General features: G+C 38.3%; 1 protein-coding gene across 4 annotated transcripts in view; it reads left to right on the top strand.

The window, feature by feature from the left end:
• EPHA6 (EPH receptor A6) overlaps nt 1-22,544 on the top strand; it is a 344,313-nt gene that overhangs the window by 158,554 nt on the left and 163,215 nt on the right. For all 4 annotated transcript variants that reach the window (XM_083611506.1, XM_083611507.1, XM_083611508.1 and 1 more), the window contains exons 4-5: nt 6,968-7,123; nt 10,296-10,631. In XM_083611506.1, the coding sequence (XP_083467632.1) occupies nt 6,968-7,123; nt 10,296-10,631 (492 nt within the window). The remainder of the gene's footprint in view (nt 1-6,967; nt 7,124-10,295; nt 10,632-22,544) is intronic.

Here is a 22,544-nt window from a genome sequence, read left to right as displayed (position 1 = left end):
TACCTAGATTATGGGAACAAAGGAAGTCAGTCCATTGGTCCATCTAGCATTCTCTGTGCTGGCTGGCAGCAGGTCCACAGGAGCACCGATCCCACAATAAACACCAGTCTGGAAGTCTGAAAATACCAGCTGTTGTTTCATGCAACTGGATCGTAACTGCTTGACCTGACCCCCCTAAAGAAAGCTCAACAACTCTGGATGGACATCCCTGCCATATAGGAATAAAGAAAGAAGAATTAAATGAGCATACCACATGAGGAACAATTCTAAGCTTGTTTGTCCATAGCAATTTTGCATCTGTATTAAACAGAATGCTCCTCATAGCAGTTATATGTAGGATTTCATCCTTATGATAGGATCCAGTTCACCATTTTATATCCCGTTAAATCAAAGGGACTTGACTGTGCTTTATGCTTGATTGTCCCTTCTCTATCAACTAGAAACTGTGGGTATTTTATAAGGGGGAAAAGTTGCACTTTCGTGTACTCTTGAACAGTTTTGGAAGATAACTTTGTCAAATGTAAGGGGGGCAGAAGTCAAAGTGTACAGTAAATAACTAGAATCCAGTTTGGCATTTTCTCTGACCTTTTCTATGACAAATGCATCCAAGGTTATTTTAAGCAATCTAATTGCATCTCTGAGGTGTTTTTTAAAATCCTGTTTCCAGCATAACTGTGGAGCATGTCACCATGACCAAAAATGAAAAATAAAGGTACAGTTTCCAACAAATAATTTCATTATAAGATAATAAAGTCAAGATTGAGAAAGTCCAGAAAAGTTGCAATTGACTTTTTTTTTTGGGGGGGGGGGATAGTGGTAAACAGACTCAATGTTAGAAACTCTTCTAAAAGAATTCATTCTGGTCAAAGTTAAGCACTTCTCTTATGGGTTCCATTTATTTCATTGGAAAGATATTTCAATGATTTCAATATATAAGATTTACCGGTCATTACACCGTGCTGCCTGTGAGCAATGCAACAAGTTACATAGGGTTGAAGAAGAGGAGGAGGAGGAGGAGTTTGGACTTGATAAGCCCACCTTTCACTCCCCTTAAGGAGTCTCTAAGCGGCTAACAATCTCCTTTCCCTTCCTCTCCCACAACAAACACTCTGTGAGGTGAGTGAGGCTGAGAGACTTCAGAGAAGTGTGACTAGCCCAAGGTCACCCAGCAGCTGCATGTGGAGGAGTGGGGAATCGAATCCAGTTCACCAGATTACAAATTCACCGCTCTTAACCACTACACCATGCTGGTTTATCCTTTAGTGAACATATTTAAATGGCCACTAGACCATAGTGCAATAATCATGTTACAGTTTGTGTAAACTCGGTGTAATTTGAAGGTGATATACAACAACACAGTAAAAGAACGAAAAATAGGTTTAAAGCAATGCAAATGAACAATCGAGGCAGAAACTTTCTTTCATCCAGCTAGAAAAGCTTGTCGACAAAAAATATCCTCAAAGTACAGGTAGCAGATGTATGTCATATCTAAACAGGAATGGTGTTGCACTAAACAGGGGTGAGAACAATGAAAGCCCTGCTCCAGGTTGCTGTAGAGCTTGTTATATTATAGGAACTTGAAGTAGACTCTCCCACAGAACTGAGTGACCTACTGAGTACATAAGGGTAATGCAATCTCTCAAGTAATCTGGTCCAAAGTTGTATAGGGCCATATATGTTAGCACCTAAACCTTAAACTTGGCCTAGTAATAGACTGGCGTGCGCTGGTCCATGGGGTCACGAAGAGTCGGACACAACTAAACGACTAAACAACAACAACAGTAATAGATTGCCAGCCAGCACAGATCCCGCATTAACAGGCTGCAGGTAGTTTACCCCCTTAAGCAACCCTGCCACTGAAGCTGATTGTAATAGCAATCAATAGGGTAGTGTTGATTAATTGCTTTCCTTATGTGTGGTAGTGGGGGTGCAAAATGAAGGGGTACGGGGAAGTGGGTTGTTGCTTCCGCTATAAACACTTAAATGGGTTTATTTGTGGCAAAGGTTTGAATCTTTTTGCTCCAAACAGAAAAGGGTAGCCATATCACCCATGCCAATAGCATTGCTGTAGTTATTATGAGGTATAAATAATAAACAGAGCAAATGCTTTTAGAATACACTACTTACATTTTAACAATTGAGTTTTGAATTTATCCCACCATGTCAGAACCTTGCTTGCTGTAACTCTAAAATCTCTTTTGACCCCAACACCCTACACATCTCATATTATCATACCTGATCTTGGCCTGAATGCAGTAATGCCAGCCTAAGATCAATTGATGAAAGAGTACTGTACAGTACTGTAACTTTACAGCTCCTGAAACCTCAGTACTTTGCATGGTTTAAGGTTAGCACATGATGAGAGAAGGGTTCCTTCACAGCTTTGTGGTAAAAAGAACTTCAACAGATCAAGGCAGGATCTACACTGATCTGTAAAAACGCTATTAAAGGCTATTTAAAAAAAAATACTGTAACTCTCAATGCAATTTCCTATTGCCTATGTATTGCTGCAGCACCCTCTGTCGTCACATTTTTTTATAACACATTTTTAATGATAGAACCAACCAGTGTAGATTTTCCCCAAGCCTTTTCTAGTAAGGAAATATAGGAAATATAGAAAAACTTCACGTGTTGACATTTTGTTTGTCATGCAGCTTATTAGTTGTGTGTAGCCCCTGATTTAATTGGAAGCTTGTCACCTGACCCAGAGAAGAGTATGTAAATTTGCATATGACACAAAGCATATGCAAATTTGGGTCCTCTTTTACTGGTAGAGTGGAGGTTCCCAAATCCTGTTGGCAGCCTTGGTAGAATGTCACACTATCTGAATGGCTGCCCATATCTAATGAGATAAAGGTGCATTTCCTCAGCACTCTGTACCCTAGAGAATTCCAGAAAAAGAGAACCAAAAGAAAAATGTTCCATAGCACAAACTGAAAAGGAATTTAAAGGCCAAGCTGTTCATTCTCACAGTATCCTACTACTTCTGGCACTTTGCTAGCTCCCACGACTTGTTACAGTTTTCCAGATAGTGAGACACAATTGAATCACTAAAACTTATAAGAACAATTAAATAAAAATATAGTTTCGGTAAGATATACCTGTAGCTATGAAAAACTTGATATAATCCAATTTAATCTCTTGAGATCTCTGACAATTCCCTGAGGGTAATTCAGGAGAGCTTCTGACAAGTATTAATTTCACATCACTGTATATATACATGGGCTAGAGCTGATTTCCTTACAAAGGAGCAGTGGGAGTTTGAGTGAAAGGACTTTCTAGACACTACAGAAATGGTTTCGTATAACTTGGTTCTTGTTCTTAGTATACCTCCACAAACAGCCTGTATTGGTCACTTTGAGTGACATTCTATGGCAAAAGGTTTTGTGAGGTGATATTACTGGGTTACAGAGATAAAGCTTTATTGCATTTCATTCCTAGAAAATGTGGATTTATTCATTTCAAAGTCAGTAAGAGGGCATATAGGCTACTTCCCATCCTTCTAAGAAGGCTTTCCTTCCTTGCTGTAAAACCCCTGCTTGCAAGTCCGTGTACTTGTTGAGGGAAGAGGGAAGAGTAACATAGCTGTTAGTCCAGATGTGCTCCAGCCTGGCAACAGTAATGAACACAACCCCTTACACTAATACCTTTGGTTCTGCAGTGCTAGGTGTTGGGGGTCCCCAGTGCCCTAGCAGCGTAGGACTGGTAGAAATTAAAATACAATATTCCATTCCATTATGTAATCAGCTCCACCAGTTTCTGTGTAAGGATTGTCTACTTTCAAGAGAGAGAGAGACTGAAATTGTTTCTCTTACAACAAAATCATATTTCACATAACATTAATTTTAAACATAAAGAAGAAGACTTAAAAGACATGCATGTATTACCTTAGCTATAAGTTGTTTTCAGGTGTGAATTTACATATACTCTCTTGGAAATTCAAATTATCTTTCTTTTGTTCTTCTTACTGAAAAAACTTTGTAAACAAGTTTTTTAAACTTATGGTCCTGGTAAAATCTTAATGGAAAATTTTGTTTTGTGCAGACATTTCATTTGAAGGTGAACTATTACTACTGAAAATCAGCTACACACTGCCACTGCATATGGGCACTGAGATGCTTATTTCAGATTCTGATTGCATATGCATTGGCCTGTAAAAAAGAACTTGCTTATTTTTTTCATATTGAATCTGGCAATCAACATTCTGCACCGTTCAATTATTCCAAGCCTGTGATTGTTTGGACTTTCTCAGCATGTTACCATATAATATCTATAAAGCCCTGATTTTTATTTTAATGTATCTAGTATCCATGATGGTGTCGTTTTGTGTATGGCCTTGGGGTTTTCCAGTAGTTTTGTAAAATTAACCATAAAGCTTCTGTGCTATCTGCCTTGCATGATGGCATAACTGGATTATTAGCTAAATTTACTTGGAATGATCTTAGTCTTCCAAATGTATTATTTGTGTTATATCGATTTCCCATCAGGTTATCAATTCCACACATGATTCCCTGTAGGCTAAACACTTGGAAAAATATATTTATATATATTTGTAACATTTGAATTGTAACAACTATTGCTTGGTCACAACTATATTCTTCCTGGGCAATTTGTTCAAGCGGCTGCTGTTTGTACAGCTCAGTCACTCTTAGATGATTCTGACTATCTGCATCCATTTCAACCTGCTTTCAGACCAGTTTTCACCTCAAAAATGTACCTGGAGAATTCTGCTTTGTGACTTTTGATACCTTGATTGCAACATGCTCCTGGATAAACCATCTGGATTAGATGGTTGACAGGCTTTAATTAGGCAGACTATACATCAGTGGATCTATTCCTACTTGGGGGATGCTTCCATAGGGTGTAAAGCTACTGCTCGTAGGGGTCCTGTCAGTCTATATTCTGTTCTGGAGTCTGCCTAATTAAAGCCTGTCATTTCTCACACTCTGCATAAACCCCCTTGTCTGCCATCTGAAGGCCTGCTTCTGGTCCCATCTGAGGACCTCTTCCAGGTTACCCTGCTGTCTTAAGTTTGGTGGATGGTGACTGGAGAGAGAATCTTGGCCATTGTGGCCCTTTGAATATGCAACACTCTCCCTAGGAAGGAATGCCTGGTCAAAATTCTAACGTACTTTCAATGATGTGGAGGACTTTTTGTTTGCTCAGGCTTGTTATAACTGGTTTTATTGCCATTTTATAGCTTTGCTGGGATTTTTAGTGATTTTGATGTAATCTTCTGTGATTCTGTTGCAATCTTTAAAATGATTCCCCCTGTGGCTGAAATGATTTGGTTGTACCTGTTTTTAAGGGTATGAAACTGCTGTTAACTAATGTGTGGCTTTAAAATTCACTAAAGAAAGGAAGAATACTGTATGTGCTGAAGTTAAGAGGTATACACAGTGGAAATGAAGTTCCCCGATAGGAAATTATGTCACATAATCACATTGCTCCACTTACGCACCTGTTCACCTTCCCTAATATCCGAATTATTTGGAGGAGGAAAGACTTGTGGCTTCTGTTCCAAAAGAACACAGGTAGAGCTGCTAGTGAGCGGCTAGTCCTTTTTTAAAAAGCTGAACATTGATCAGAGGCAGTTTTAGGGTGGTATGAATGCTGTAGAATGGAGTGAGAGAGGCAAGGGGCATCAAATTTTAGCGCTGCACAGGGTGCCACTGAAATTTGAGAGTCCCGGATCCACCACTGCATTGATCAACCAACTGTATGACATGGAAGAGGAAGCAAGGGGGACTGAATTGAGCTCCTCTTCCTCCTCTTGAACTTCTGACTGGTGAAATTTTATTTGTACTTAAAGGTCTGTATGCACACAACTCTGCTGTTCAACTAAGAAGATAAATCACATACATATTGGTTTGCAATTCCTTATCTAGTTACATAGATAATGGCTGATAGTAGTCTACTTAAATACATATGTGAGTATACATACAGGAACCCCATCATTTTAATGTACCTAGATAACTCAAGAGATCAATACTTTAGATTTGTTCTGACATGCAATGACCACGTGGCATATATGGGATCTACCAAATTCCTGCGTTGATTATGTGTATGATGTATGAGTGCATACTCATCCCATAGGGATTTCAGTGCATTTCAGTGTGTGTGGCACACAAATGCATACTGCATATATATTCTGCAGGATCAAAGTTTTCATTAATGCAAAAATCAAAAGTACAAAGAAAAAAGAAAACATAATCAAACTACAGTATAGTGGTTGACATTTCCAATTAAATAGAGAGCAGATAATATAGAAAAATAAAAGCAGCAAAACACATCATGAAAGCAAAGGTTCATAATTCACTGGGGGAAGAGAGCTTTGTATATCTGAATTTCACATGTAAGAAATGATCCCCACCCAATGGTACAGAAACATGGTCTTCTTTACCTCTAGTCCCATGTGATGGTCTTTTAGGCACTGGGTGAAAATCTTTTTCTTTCCTCTAAAGCCTTTAATTTTAATGGGTATATTATTATTTTTTTGGTGCTTTCAGATTCCTGCATCAAGTTAATTTAATTTGCTGGTTTTATATTGGCATAGATACAAAGCTAGGTTGTGTTGGTGGTTGTTGTTGTTTCTGCTGTTTTTATTATTATAGGTTTTATTGTCTAAACAATGGATTGTATTTTGCATTTTAATAGGGCTATAAACTAAATTATAATGAATAAAATAATACAATAGTGCCCCTACTTCTCTCACTCATATATAGGGCATTCATTCATATGGGGGAAAGCAAGGAGAAATATAAACATTCATTATCTGAAGGGAACCTGCTTTCTTCCTTTATTGACCTCAAACACTGAGAATCAAACTTGCTGCTATCTGAATAAACTCAAGCTAGGTTCTGTTTCTAGGTCACACTGGGAGAGTCAGGCTGAATGATGGATCTGAATTTTACATTTAGAAAAAGAGGTATACTTAATCAAATCAACTGTTCTTCTGTTTTTACAGCTTGTAGGTCAGGATTCTACAAAGCATTTGCTGGAAATATAAAGTGTTCAAAATGCCCTCCGCACAGCCAGACCTTTGTGGAAGCAACATCTGTGTGTCAGTGTGAAAAGGGTTACTTTCGAGCTGAGAAGGATCCAGCAACTATGGCATGTACCCGTAAGTGTGAATCATACTGGTATTTGAAATTCTTTCCTTGTCTCTCTCATTATCTCAGAAGACAAAAATAGCACTTATTTTATATTCCTCTCACAAAAGCTAAAAGTATGAGAGCATGTTTTCGTTAATCAAGAATGCAAATCAGGTTTTCATTTATTCCCAGTGCTCCTTTAAATAAGCAAAAAAATGCTCTTCAATCTAAAGTGCCTTTTAAAAACACCACCACAATACTAGATAGAATGTTACCAAAACTGTGTTATTAACAGAGTGACCACACGTTTCAAATCTGGGTACTGGTATACATAATATATAATGTGTATAAGGGGGGAAAATACCCTTGTACAAAATGGGCATTTCATCCATGCAGTACATGGATGAAAACACTCCATGTACTGCAACATATCTATAAAGTATATATCCTGAAAATGCCCTTGGAAAAATAAATACCAGACCCCTTTTACAGACTCAGATATAGTTGCAGTGCTTAGAGTTTAAAATGGGACTGTAACTTCATGGCTCAGGATCAAATGACCAATTAAAACAAAATAAAGCTATTCCAATTCCCATCAGCCACTCCCAAAGGCAGTCCTGGCTGGCAAGTAACATAGTCTAACTGTGTGAAAAGTCATATTGAACTTCCATTACAGCACTCTGGCGAAGAGTCTCAAACAGTTATACATATTGCCATGGCTGTCACAACCCGCTCATTCAAATGAATTGCTGAGGAAACCCGACCCACATTACCAGCCCCTTCCCACATGCCAATAAGCCTTAGGATGGTGAATCTGGCAGGCTCTAAGGCGTTTGATTTATGAGTTATGGAAGATAGCTTAGGAAGCTGCCTTACAACTGTTTCAGGATATTTATCATGTTCTCGCACTTTCTCAACTCCACTCCGAGATTACATTACATTACAACACCCAAGTAAACACAGGTGTCATCGTAGCCTGACAGTACAGAATAAGTGGACTAAAAATAACTCCTTAGCAATGTCCAGTTTAGATATGGTATTTAAAAAATAAAAATCCTGCTCAGCACCATGACAACTGGCAGAACCCATAGTGCTAGCAATCTGGAGAGGATCGATCATCCTGTTCCAGGAAGTGATGGTGATGGTTATGATGACAATAATGGCAAACAACAACAACTTCTACTGTGACCGTGAATTTGTTGAACATTTAAATCTAGGTTGCACATACTCTAATTAAATACTGTGTTCTAACTGCCTTTGGGACTGTTAAACCTCCAGAAGGACAGATGCAGAGGCAAAGGGTCATTAGGGTGGAAAAGAGACCTTTGCATAATTGTCTGATACCTCTTGCCTTCCTGAATCACTTTCTGATTCTTAATAGTCATCAGTGCTTAATATTTTGTTTATAAACAAGACATATTAATAGTTATAAAAGAAAATAAACCACAGTTGGCTTCTTTCTAATTTATGATTTTATCATGTGGACATCAGTACAATTTCAATCTGTCTTGTTCCTGAATGGTGCAACATTTTATTCTACTTATATGATGGGATAGGTTAATGGGATGTTGAAGCTGGATTGCAATTCAGTAAGAAAAGCATATATTAAAGATATACTGATCAAGGACTAGAGAATGACATAACAAATCATTCATCCTTACTACGACTTTGGCATGTTTCTACAACAGCAGCTCCAGACAGTAAGCCATTTCTGAAGCACAAAGTAGTGTCAAAATAATTTTTGAATGTACACCAAGATCCCTTTGTATATGCAACATACCTTTCTGAATCTCAGGCAGCATTTTATTCTTTTCTATATAATAAATTATACAGGCATTAGTATGATTATTATACCTTTACTGCGCAAAACTGGAATAGTCACAATGTCTGATGCATGTTGGTGAAAAACATTAATCTTTTAAAACTGTCAGTATACTTGCTTGCCTAAACAAAATATATAGCATGAAGAAATTCCTGAGCGTATTGCTCACAGATGCCTGCAAAAAGGTTATGGCTGCCAATTTTTTTTTCCAATGTGACATATAATCTATGCATAATTTATAAGTGATAACAAAGCAATCAGGCCACATTCATAAAAATCCCAATGACACATAATTTAGCAGAATCTGAGGATTAGAATTAATTGTCTCTCTTTGTTCCAAGTTCTAAATCTTAGTAAATGATTCACTGCATGTCATTACAGCTTAATATTTGCATGAAATCACAGTTTAGATGGCATAATTTAATGGCAATTAAAAACCTATTTAATCGTCATGCAAATTGGCACGAGGGCCCTTGAGTATGAAGGGTGTCTATATCTTCAGTATCTGCAGGCGGACAGTTATAAACTTTGAAACACTCCTACTACAATTGATAACAATTTTCCTGTTCAGAGCAATATGAATGCATAATAAATCATATTTTTATCCTAAAATAAGACCAAGATTCTCTGCACATTTCTTTACCAAACAGAACTATTAGCAATCATTGGGAAATTGAAAAAGAAAGAAACTGACATGCATATATTTTTTTCCGGTGCACACTGAATATAATTATACATAACATACACAAACTAAAATAAATCAAGATAGCATAAAGGTGTTTTGTCAATAACTGGATGTGATGCTGCACATAGTCTCCCTCTCTGATACAAAAGCCTTTTTTTAAAAAAAAGGGCTAAAATTCTTAAGACTGATTCTTCAAGAGCAGAAATGGGAGGAAGTTTCAACTCCCTGATTCTGTTTCCCCTACAAACATCTGATTGGTAGAATTCTCTATATTTCTATTCCTCTTGGCATTTGTAGATAAAAGTCAATGGGTGAGAATAGTTGTGGCCCTGAGAGTTTAAAATCCAGATACCAGATTCTATGGTGCGGGCATATTTTGTCATCCTAATCATACAAGCCCCATCTTGAATCTGTCTCGAGTTCTGTTCCTAGTATTTTATCTGACTTTGTTTCCTGACTTTGTGTCTAACATGTTTTTTTGTGATCTTGGCATGAGTTCCTGTAGGACAGTTTACATGTTCCTTAAGAACAATATGAGGGTAGCTGGCTTTTGTTTTGTTTTTAAGTGTGTAAGAATGTACCATGTTTGCCACATTTAATCTGTTTCTGTAAATGATGAAAGAGGGCTTTGGGGGTTAAAACACACACAAATATATACTAGTTCTAATGACAAACTATTTCCCCTTTTCCTTAGGGCCTCCTTCTGCTCCAAGGAACGTAATTTTTAACATAAATGAAACAGCTCTCATGTTGGAATGGAGCCCACCAAGTGACACAGGAGGAAGAAAAGACCTCACATATAGTGTCATTTGCAAGAAATGTGGATCTGATGCCAGCCAGTGTGAGATATGTGGAGGAGGCATCCGATTCATTCCAAGACATACTGGACTAATCAATTCCTCAGTAACTGTGCTTGATTTTGTGTCTCATGTGAACTACACTTTTGAAATAGAAGCCATGAATGGAGTCTCTGAATTAAGTTTTTCACCCAAGCAGTTCACAGCTATCACAATCACTACAGATCAAGATGGTAAGTTTGTGCTATTTGTATATCAGATATACTTAGAGCTTATGTCAGTTAACAGTACATTTTGTGACCACCACCACCCCGCCCAGAGTCAATAGAAACAGTTAAAGCTACTCAGATCATTTATTCTTCCATGTTACTATTTTGTGCGGTGGAGAGGAAATGGTTTTAGGATGAAATAGGAGGTGTTTTGTTAAAATTTATGGGGCTATCCAGATGAAAAGGTGTTGCATTAACTGAAATTAATACAACGCTGGGACATATACTTAATTTTTTAAAGGCATGCCTGAAGTTCTGTGTTTTTTCTCTGTTTTACAGTGTGGAATTACTGGTGGGAAAGTCGAGGCTTGCTACTGTGTAAACTCTGTAAACCCCATTCATTTCAATAGTACACAGTGGGTGTGACTGTAATTGCAGCTGTCATCCCATTGAAGTCAATGGTAACATTTCCATTGACTTCAGTCATTTGGTTGCACCCAGCATCTCCATGTTTATCTGTGTAAGAAATGCACTTCAGATATTTAAAATATCAATATATACATATTGATACATGTCTCATGAATTTAATTTCACAAAATGTATCTCCCCAGCTAGTTTGATAGGTACAAATGTAAGGTATTTAAATATTGTGACATTCTTATATGAATGACCATATAGAATTTGGTCTATATAGAACTGGTATTGGAATTACTAAAGGGAGAATGTTCAGTACTTGTCTCCAGGACTCCCTATTGTTTTTTTGCCAGTTGCATAGGAAAATAGTTGCATACAGACTGACAAGTATGGCTTCATTTTGGTTTTATTAAGTTGACAGCTACAATGATCAACATGTATGTCCAATAGAAAACCAAACCTTCAGAACTTAAAATCAAATTCACACTTCACTTACCAGTAGTTTAAAGCCTTATGTAGGTATTTAATCAGTGTTGTGGCTGCATGATGACCTGGTGTATCTGCATGCCAAGCAGAACCCTAGATGCTTGCGGGGGACAATCACATTTTAATAATAATAATAATAATAATAATAATAATAAATAAATAAATAATAAATGGTATGACAAGGTTTGAGCATGCTTATTGCTGTCCGGCAGACACATTGGCTGAATGGGTGGAATTTAACATCTTCTACTTGTTCTGTCTATGGGAGTGTTCCAGCTTGCCAAATGGAACCATGCCTCCTCCCCCTGCGCATTGTTCTGGAAGTTCTCCCAACCCTCTGCCAAACCAATTTCATCTAGCATAGGGGGAAGCGAGGGAGGAAAGCCCCTTGCAGAAGCAAATGTCCTTGTGCAGGACTTCCACTTATGAGACTGGTTTGGTGAATCCTGCCCAAATTATCATAAGGGCTTCAAATTAACTAGGATCAGTGGGAAAGCACTTCTTCCAATCCTAATTTGTTTTACAAGGATTCTATCAGATGCAAAACCCTTTTTGCAGAGGTGCAAAATCTATGAGCCTCTGGTTGCTATTGGATTCCCATCAGCCTCTACCAGCATTGTCAGTGGTCAGGGATGATGACGGCTATAATTCAGCAACAGATGGAAAGCACAGGTTCCTCACCTCTGGCTTAAAGTATTCTGGGTTGTGAGTCACTTCATCCCAATTTCCTCTTCACCCCCACCCTCCCCTCCCCCCAACACTATTGGGCAGAAAAAAGAAAAAATACCCACACACTCACACACCGAGAAGTTTGGGGATGAATGAGCAGCTTTGTGATCCCCTTGCCTCAAACCTCAGCAGTCAGAACCTAACAGTATCATCAAAAGGGTATTTCCAAACCATTTATATCTCATCTCCCCATGACTCCTTATGAGCCACCAACTTTTCACTGTATAGCCCTGTGGGTAGTAATTACTGTTCTAATATCAATATGATTTCTCTACCTTTTATAGAAGTGCTAAGTGAAATAAACAGCAATAATTAAACAGAGTTCACATGAGCTTCCTTCCATATTTATATATTTTTGTCTATAAGGCTTGCCCTGCTGCACAGCTTTTTAATTGTTCTACTAATATGTATTTCTGAAAACACTCTAATGGCCTATTTCAACTACATTTAAATTTACTTAACAGCTTATTCTCTACTTTACATTTCCTCAGTTTCTAGGGAGGAGAAGAATACCTGTTCACTACCATTGTTAAGATATGTGTGCTGCCCTTTACTTACTAGTGTGCAGTTTTCAAATGGCTCTTGCACTTGCTATATAATTTGCATCAATGCCCCCAAAATCATTAATTTTCTTTGCAAAGATACTGACATAATTTACCTTTGCTCTTTAAAATATATAGTTTTCAACCATCCCTCTTTTGTACATCCATTTCTAGGCAGCAGAACTGGTGCTACTTTCATAAACATGCTTTATGAAGGCTTGCCATTTCATTTATCACCATGTCTTTTTCTGCAAAACTCTTCTTTTATGTCCAAATAAACTGACTGAGACTCTGAAAAGTGATCCTTAAATTCTTTGAAGCTTTACCAGTAGCACTGTTAATAATGGAAGAATTATTGTGGGGAATGCAAGCAGCGTACACACTTGGGTTTTACTGTCGGGCTATCATAGATTACAAAGGCAGAGGCCTTTGCTTCTTGGATAAACTACAGTGGAAACCAACATAGTTATACGAAAAGCAGACAGTGGTAAAAGATACATATCTGCTGTCTTTAAAGATAAATCTTATGCCATCTCTCTGGCCATGCACATTTACACAGGAGCCCCAAGGATATGAACCAGCATAGCTTTCTTTCCGTTGCTGGCATAAGAACTGTGGTAAAGGAATGTAAAGATTAGAGCTCCTTGGAATTTGTTGCAGAGTATTGTGCATAAAGTTCAACCCCAAAAATATTAATGAGATTCTTATACGAGGAGAAGGGATATAAGCGTACCTTCTAAGTGCCCTGGGGGAAAACGGGTTATCCCAGTTTTTTCATGCAAGTTCTCAGCAGCCATATTTGGTGCCTCAGTCTCATCCTTTCTTGTGCTCTTGCCCTGAAAAGAGTACTGGGGGGGTTTGAGGCATGGGTCATGTGACTTGCCCGAGAGCCCGTCTCAGAAGACATCATTGTGGTTTGGGGTCGGAAAAAGTTGTACACTATGTTTAAGACCACCACATTTGTTGAATAAAGGTCAGAAAATCAAAGCTCTCTTAATTTATTTATCATTTGTTCCATTAAGGTATTACTTCCCATGAAACATTTTGAAGCTAGCAATAATAAAAACATCAACAAACAAAAACATATGAAACAATTTCAAGTCCACCACAGATATAGACTGTGAGATAAATCTATATATTAATTAGTTTCAATGAAACACTCTGTGAGAAATGTGGTAAGATAAATAAATGACCAGAGATAGGTGCTCTGACTGCTAGATGATCAGTCTAGGACACCATGTAGGGCTATGTCATAACACAGATTGGGGAATGGGAATTGGGAACACTGTGTTACAGTGGTTCCTATGTCCAGGACCAAAGGCAAACAGTAGTATTGGGACAGTGCTTTTCAGCCCCCTGGGTGTTATGTTATGGGCTGCTGCAGAGCATAATGCCAGTGCTATTTAATATCTATATAAAGCTTCTGGAAGCAGTCATTAGGAGTTTGAGGACAAGGTGCCATCAGTGTGCTCTGTTTCTCCATAACATCTGAACTGAGAGAGGCTGTGCAGTCCCTGGACTGGTGCCTGGGCACAGTTGTGAGCTGGATGAGGAAAAACAAGCTACCATATTTTTCGCTCTATAAGACACACTTTTCCCCTCCTAAAAAGTAAGGAGAAATGTGTGTACGTCTTATGGAGCGGATGCAGGTGGGAGGCTCTGCTCAACACTCCCTTTAAAGAGCCGCACACATGCTCCACACACACTTTAAAGGGAGTGCGTCTTCGAAAGATTTATTGCTTTATTGTTCGGCGCCCACCCACGCTTCCCATGGGAGCCTCTGTAGATCGTAAAGCAATTAGCAGAGTTACACAGCGGCGTTTGTCGAAAGAACAGTAAATGAGTCCCAAACGTTTCTTCTGTCCTAATATCCCTTTATTGACACAAAAGTAGTGTATTTACAAACTCCAACTTCCATCTGATTCAAGCTGCATCTTCTCCCTCTGGTTGCAGCGACGCAACAACCTGCTTTCGATTTTCACTCAGTACGCAGCATTCCAAGCTGCTTTCGTCACGTCCTGGCTTACTTCCCTTGTACGCGCCTCCTCTCTGGCTTGAGGCACAGAAGGTTAACCCTTCACTACAGCCAACAGCATGGCTCTTGGGGGAGCCTTAGCCGCGCGCAGCCTCTCCCGGGCGAGGCTGCGTGCGGCTATCCCATAAGCCAGGACAGCAAGCGGGATCGCTGAGCTGCGATCCCGCTTGCTGCCCTGGCTTCTGGGATTCAGAATATTTTTTTCTTGTTTTCCTCCTCCAAAAACTAGGTGCGTCTTATGGTCTGGTGCATCTTATAGAGCGAAAAATATGGTAAGCTTGGATCCTAACAAGACAGAAGCATTGGGTGAGTAGTCCCCACATCTGAGAAATTGGTCAGTTGCCTACCATGGATGGAATTGCACTTTCCTAGAGTTCCCAGTGACTGGTAAACCACTCTGAAAATTGTTGCTCCGGGTGGGGAATAGGGTCTCCTAACAACTCTCAGCACCCTTAACATACAACAGCTCCCATAATTCTCTAGAGGAAGCCATAATTGTTTAAAGTGGGTACCATATGATGTGAATGTGGCCACAGTCTCTCACACCAGTGGTAATGAAATGCCTTCATATTCCCTTAGGTAAGTGCAGTTGGTCAAATTTAGATCACATGATTCTGTTGCTGGTGTATGCCTGTCACCTTACCATAATTTTCATGTCCAGTTAGCATTATCCTGCTGCACCCAGTGTGTAAGATAAATTTCCAAAAGGAATTCCCGTCAGCTCTAGCCAGCACAGTTATAGCCCAAACCATCTGGAGGGCATCAAATATCTAAACAGAATCCAGGATGTTACTCTTGAGTACGCCTGAGGGAAGCGTGACTCTTCATTCAATTTATCTTGCTTCTCCAACTGATGAACAGAACATTTTTTACCTGACAGGCAGTTTAGAAACAAAGGTGATGAGGGACTATGTCATAATTAAATATGATTGGCTTTTACTAATATCTGAGTCAGAGATGAAACATCTATTGCAGACCTGAATCTGAGCACTTTTATCATGATAGAAGAGTAAGAAGAGGCTTCAGGAGGGTGAGAAAGAAAAAAGTGTCATGTTCCCTTCCCCCAAATTTTTCTTCCTGCTCTGGAGCATAACCTCTTTCCTTGGAAGTTTTAAAGCAGAGCTTGGATAGCCATCTGCCATAGATGTTTTAGTCGAGATTCCGGCATTGTAGGGGGTTGGACTATATGACCCTTGGAGTCCCTTCCAACTCTACAGTTCTATGATATGACATCATTATGATACTCTCTGTGAACAAACTAACTGCCATCATTTTTCATTGTATACAATATCACATTTGTGTTTACCTTGTGAAAGACAAAGTGAGCCATGTATTTATACTATATATAGTGCTTTTTTCTGGGGGGTACGCAGGGGTACGCATCCCCTAAACACTTTGTGAATCTAAGTTTGGCCTCATTGAGTGGCAGTATTTCAATATGAGTAGGAAAGTGAGAGTACCCCTAAAAATTTTTTTAGAAAAAAAGCACTCTCTATGTGTGTGTGCACGTGCAGATAATGTATTTATCAAGGCATATAGCTAAAGAAATAGGTTTGGTTTTCAAGTTTTTGCAATTTGATCTAGCAGTGTACAGAAATCTCTGCAGAGTTGATACAATGAACCTTAAGAAGCTCTTGAAACTGTTCTACAACTTGAGTGTTTTTTCCTCTCAAGAATAAGCCACCTTGTGCTATATATATTCCCGCCACTGCAAAGAACCAAATTAAAGTAATCAGGCTCGCTTCATTTAGTTGGAATCTTTATCACTGACTGATACAGTTAGAAGAGTCATTACTGACTGATATAGCCTCAGTTCAGTACAAGATATTCCCAAGATAAGATTGTGACTTCAGTAGTGTAATTAGAAACCTTTGCCACAATACTTAATTGACTGACTGCTGAAATTCTTCAGTCACATTAGCAGTATTCTTTTTTCAGAGTTTACCCAAACATTTCTGAGAGGGATTTAAATTAAAACACGATCTTTGGTGCTCTGACTTCATGACAAGCAAACTGAAGGCTTCTTTCCTTTCCTAGCAAAAGGAATTAGTTTGGTCAAAAGCAGTAAAGGGAGACATTAATCATGGCTAGTCAGTCTGGAAAAAAATTGTTCTTGTAGGTGTCATGACTTTCACACAAACCTTTAGGGAGCATGTTCAAAGTGAAGGACGTGGTAAATTACAAACCAATTCTGCTGATGTTTGCTGTGGGGTCTTTAAAGCAATTATGTTCGTAACAGGTTGTTTCAATTCATTTGCTTCTTAAAATGTAGTTTCTTCATTATGCTCCATAACCCCTTCTCCTTCTATGAGTTTGAGTCTCTTCCATATGGATTTGCCAAAGGCCTTGACCCAGTGACTGATTTCATTTCTATATTCTGATGGCATTAAGTTGTGCATGCTGAGATAGTTTTGAAAGCCGATTTAAAGTTTTCATATTTTTGCAGCCCTTATAAATCTATTCATTCTACTGCTGAATTAGCTTCAAAACAGTATTTTTAAATAACACATTCACCTACTTATAATGAAGAAGCCTTGTCTTCCAGCTCTGGTTTTAGATTGCATTTTTACATGCTTTCAAGCTTGCCTCTTAGGGAATAGTAACAGAAAGAGAGAGTTACTGTGAAAAGGTTTTAATACGTTTTGGAAATATACAGTAAACAATTCATTTTGAATGTTGTGCAAGATACTTTGCAGAACCTCAAGCACAAGCGCCCCTTGTTTTGTTTGTTCTCTTCAGCACAAACAAAATGTATACCTAACAGTTACAGAGTGAGAAAATATAATTAAAATTACAAGTAGTTTGCCGATGTATATACACATGAAAGACTGAATTATAATTACCCTAGGATAGTAGCATCCAGTGGTAACCGAGGAGTTGTATACACAGTGAAAAGATTCATGTTGTTGTCTAGAAAATATATTCTCTTATCAAGAAATAACATTTGCCTTGTGGCTAGGCAGTCAAATGCCAAGGTTGGGATTAATGTTTCACTAACCATTCCTCCTCTTCTCATCTCAGAAAAATTTCTATAACCAGCCATAATAGCATATTTTCATTTCCTTCCCCTTCATTGAAAAACCAAAGCTACTAGTTTCCCACAGGCAATTGTTCATCCATTGTAAGAACAGGGTGCTGGACTAGGTGGGCAATTGTTCTGATCCAGCAGGCTCTTCTTATGTTCAAGGCCTTTAAATACACTTAAAAACAGCCACCATTTGTTTATTTTTTACTGGGAATTTTATTTATTTATTTAAAACATATACAAACCACTTAATATGTTTTTTAAAATATCTGAGCGGTGTACAACAAAAAAACAGTAATATAATTAAAACTATAACATAAAAATAGTAAAGCAGCAGAATAATAGCATATTAAGACATGTGATTCATACAGATAAGGTGTCTCTCAGCACATGGAATTTGTTTCCAGTACTAGAACTGAGCTCACAGACCTACCACTCAATAATCCACTCCTGATTTTCTCTCAAACATATCCAGACTTCCTTCATGTTAGCAGCCTAATTTAAAAAGGGAAAACCATTTTTGTTGTTATCCTTGTTAAACAATTGGGAGCCTTTGATGATCTGCTTCGAATAACTAAAGAGATCTACTACAAGATCTCAATCTACCCTCTGTCCACCCCTGCTCTAGAGCTTCTAGTGGGTTGATTCTTGTATCTGTTCAGACACAGTGCATATTTTGATCCATTGTCCAATCCATTTGTGTACATAAAAGGTATCTATACAGTGGTGGCTGGTGGCTGGTGGCACTGGTAGGGCACAAGGCAGGAAGCAAACAGTATGTGGAGCCAGAGCCAATGACAGGCAGAGCCAATTCTAGTCCCCTCCACCATCCCCCAATTTTCCTGCTGGACTGGTTCTAAGCAAGAAGGCAGATTAATAATAATAATAATGCCCCACCCATCCGGCTGGGTCTCCCCAACCAGACAGGTGGGACTGGCTGAGGGAAGACTGACATTTGTGGATCAGTGCCCCATTCACCCTAATGGACCATTGTGTTGTTAAGGGCTTTAATAATCTTTGCCACTTGCAATGAGACTCATCACTGATTATGGACATGGTGTTTGTCATTTGACACCAGACTCGTCACTGTCTATGAACAATTGTGCAGTCTCCCTCCCCTAGTGCACAGCTTTGGTGGACATCTACTGGACCATTGTTATTGTGGTAGAATTTGAGTTGGGTTAAAAGATGTGTTAGCTTGTGCTTTTCATCTTGTTGGAGTCTGTGGGATTGTAAATTATACTTATTAGTCTTATTTTTTTATTGCTTCCAATCCTTTGCAATATGTCCTGAGCCCCTGGGGAAAGGTATGATGTACATTTATGTCAATATAGTTAAATTCACATAGTGTGGATTTTCTAATGGCTCAGTAGAAATAATTTCCGAAGAAGAGTGCTTAAAACTTCAGCCTTAGTTAAATGTTAAAAGTCAAACACTTATAAGATGTATTATGCTGCAGTAAGCGCAAAGCAAAATGTGTTTATCCAAAAGAGAGGCATGCCATTTTGTGTAGCAATTCATTCCCTGGAGTAACTTAGGCATTATTACAAGAACTTTAATTCTGCCTCATGTGCATCTTTATTCATGAATCATAACAATAGGCTTAATTATATGATCAAGTACTCCTGTTTCCCTCTGTTGTTGTTGAGTAGTTGTTGAGTAAGTACTGTTCTTATCTTTTTCATGTATGTTGCTATGTTTACAGCACATCTTCTGGATCTTGGATGTAAGCTGTTAAAAAGTACGATGCCGAAATAGCACTTGGTGAATTGTGCCTCTTATATTGAATTTTTAAAAATGCTTCATAATTTTGTTGTTGTTGCACCTGGTTCAGTTCAGTGATTTGTAACTGGCATTATGAACTGTAATGAGTGCTGTCAAAGTATAACACATCATGCACATTTAATGAATCTGTCTTTGCAGTAGGGGCTTTCAAACTTGGTTTGAGTCAGTCTCCTAAGTTAAGCACTTGAAATCTACTTGAGCATTCCCCTGGTTAAGGAAAATGATGGGTGGGAGGGAGGAGGAATTGCAGGTGGTAGTACTTGTTCTCATCTGAAACCTGACAACAGACAAATTAAAAGAAATGGAAATGAAAGCTACCTGATTCCATGGTGGAAGAAACCACATTGCAACACACCTTTGTGGCCTTATTGGCTCAGACAGTAGAGATTCACTCTTGTAACAACCCCTCACTGCTGTAAGAAATGAGAATCTTAGGGAAGTGGGGAGCAATCCTTTGAAGTAGCCCACCACTCAGCAAAGTCATCTATATAGTCTTGCAATGAAAGTGCACCTCTGGGAGTCAGTAGTAGAGGCCTTGTGTGAGAAGATTCCGTCATTAGCAACTTAGAGTGTTTGTTGTCTGCATAGTGACTTGACTGCCTGATTGCAAATATTTGGTATGGGTGGGATAGGTTTTTGATGACTAAGGTGTGAAAAAATGTAATTTTAAAAATAAACAAATCAGAGAGGATGGTGCAAGTGCATATTCAGTACTGCTTGGTTGCAGTCAAAATAAAAATTTATCCTTGCACAGTCCAGATCACAAGCCCACATGGTAGTGACTTGCCAAATCGTTCTTGTGCAAACATTACAGGACAGACTATACAAACTCACAGGAAGCACTTAGGGAACAAAACGTTTGAGGATCTTGCACCAATGAATCCAGAAAGTATAAAGTAGCATGGGTCTCAAAGCCTGATCTGACACAGGCACTTTATTCCCAGAAATATCCTGGCAGCTGACAAGCAGTGCTAACTGCTGATCTGATTTTTATCTCTGTGGCAATATAGCACCACCATTACAGATGTTCATAGAATAGAACTGCAGCTTCCAGCCAGCAGAGATCAAGCGACAGAGTGGCAATCTGGTCCCAACTGTCCCTTGATACACTATTGATTCTATTCTGGAGTCAGTAACTTTGTTGCTTAGGTGCAGGTTGAGGCTACTTACAAAGGGTCTTGCTTGTTTTCTGCTAACACTGGATGCTAACACTGCTAACATCCAATGGATGTTTCCTCAATAGTAAGTCCCACTGTTTTCAGAGAGGCTTACTCTAGTAAGTCTTTTTAGGATTGCAGTCTAAAATATCTCCTTCATGTATTCAGCCTACCCACTCAAACAAATAAATGTGATCTATATATAGTACATAGCAATGAGCATGTGGTATTTTTATTTTTATTATTTTTATTTTATTTTATTTCTGGCAAAGTCAGTGAAATTTCACAATTTTAGTATGCATTTTATCTTATTGTGTGGTGGTTTTATTTAATAATACCACTCTGGTATTATTCAAATGAAGGGTGTAATATAAATATATTTTTTAAATAAAAACGGAATTGGACTAAAGTATGCATTAATGTTCATATCTCTTTGTTGATGTTGGGAAATGGCATTACTTTCCTTGCTAATTCGTCTTATGCTTCTGCTGGGAATGACTTTCTTACTTAAATGATCTGTTTCATTAACACCCCATACATTTTTAAAAACAGAAATCAAAATAAAAGTCATGGCCTAAGAGAAATGAGGTTCTCCATGCTTCTCTTGATTAACCACAGCCTGCCTTGGGCACTTTGCTTCAGAATACACTCAGGATGTATTTTAATGCACTACCTTTGCTCACAATAGAGTGGATTATTGCTATAATGAAACTTTATTTTATAAGGGGAAAAATGTTTGGAACACTAAACTCATTATTTAGGGCCACTGTGAATTAACTAACATAGATTCAGTTATAAAATAGCATTTTTAATGTATATTTTCCCTTCGGTTTTTCTTAAATATAGAACTGTCATGGCTTTTAAAACCTAAAATCATTGGCATAAGAATATAATTGACAACTGATAAATTGAGACTCCTGCTGGCAACATTGGACAAACACAAATACCACTGCTATGGTGTTAACCATCAGTGCATGCTTTATTTCAAATTAAGTGTGACAAATTAGAATGTTAATTGCTAGCTTTGGAATGAATATTGTGCTGATCATTGGAGGAGACTGATCATGTTGGAAAAATGAGTAATCACAAATAAAAACCATTGTAATTGATGAAATAGGCATATGCTGATGGTAAATGGTTATGGATATTTCTGCAGAAGTGACACTTCTTTAAAAAATACCGTCGCCAGTCTAAAAACTAGTAAATTGAAAGATGCATTAAAGTTAGTGTATCTAGGTCGGGCAGGTTCTTGAGAGGAGCTGTATCATTATTACTGACTCAAAGATACTGTTACTGTCAACTACTCTTGAAGCAGCAAGTGCCAAGATGAACAATTGCTCTTTAAGTGAGTGCGACCTTAAAGACCCAGAAACACTGTAAATTACATGTCTCCTTCAGTACTTTCTAATTCATTTTGCTCTACATGCACTAGGTTCATAGATGTTCAGTATGGCTATGTGTTCTCAACTACAAATGTTTTAAAATTAACACTGGGAACATTCTGATATCTTAACTATGCCATAAGGGATGACTGAAAATATTATTTGTATCTTTGGGCCAGTGTCCTGAAGGTAGCTTCTCACATCAGGCCTCTTATCAACACAATCATCTCTAGAAAAACATCCACAGTCATTTATGTGGACCTGGATGTGTTAATCTACCATATCTCTATCCATCACACAAACAGTTAAGAGTTAAGTTGTCTTGGTCTACCATCCTGATTTGAAATGGTGTCCAGCATCCAAGTGTAGATGAAAACTGCTG

This window comes from Podarcis filfolensis, assembly GCF_964270895.1.
Source record: "Podarcis filfolensis genome assembly, chromosome: 4".
Taxonomy (NCBI): domain Eukaryota; kingdom Metazoa; phylum Chordata; class Lepidosauria; order Squamata; family Lacertidae; genus Podarcis; species Podarcis filfolensis.
This window is presented reverse-complemented; position numbering and strand designations above follow the sequence as displayed.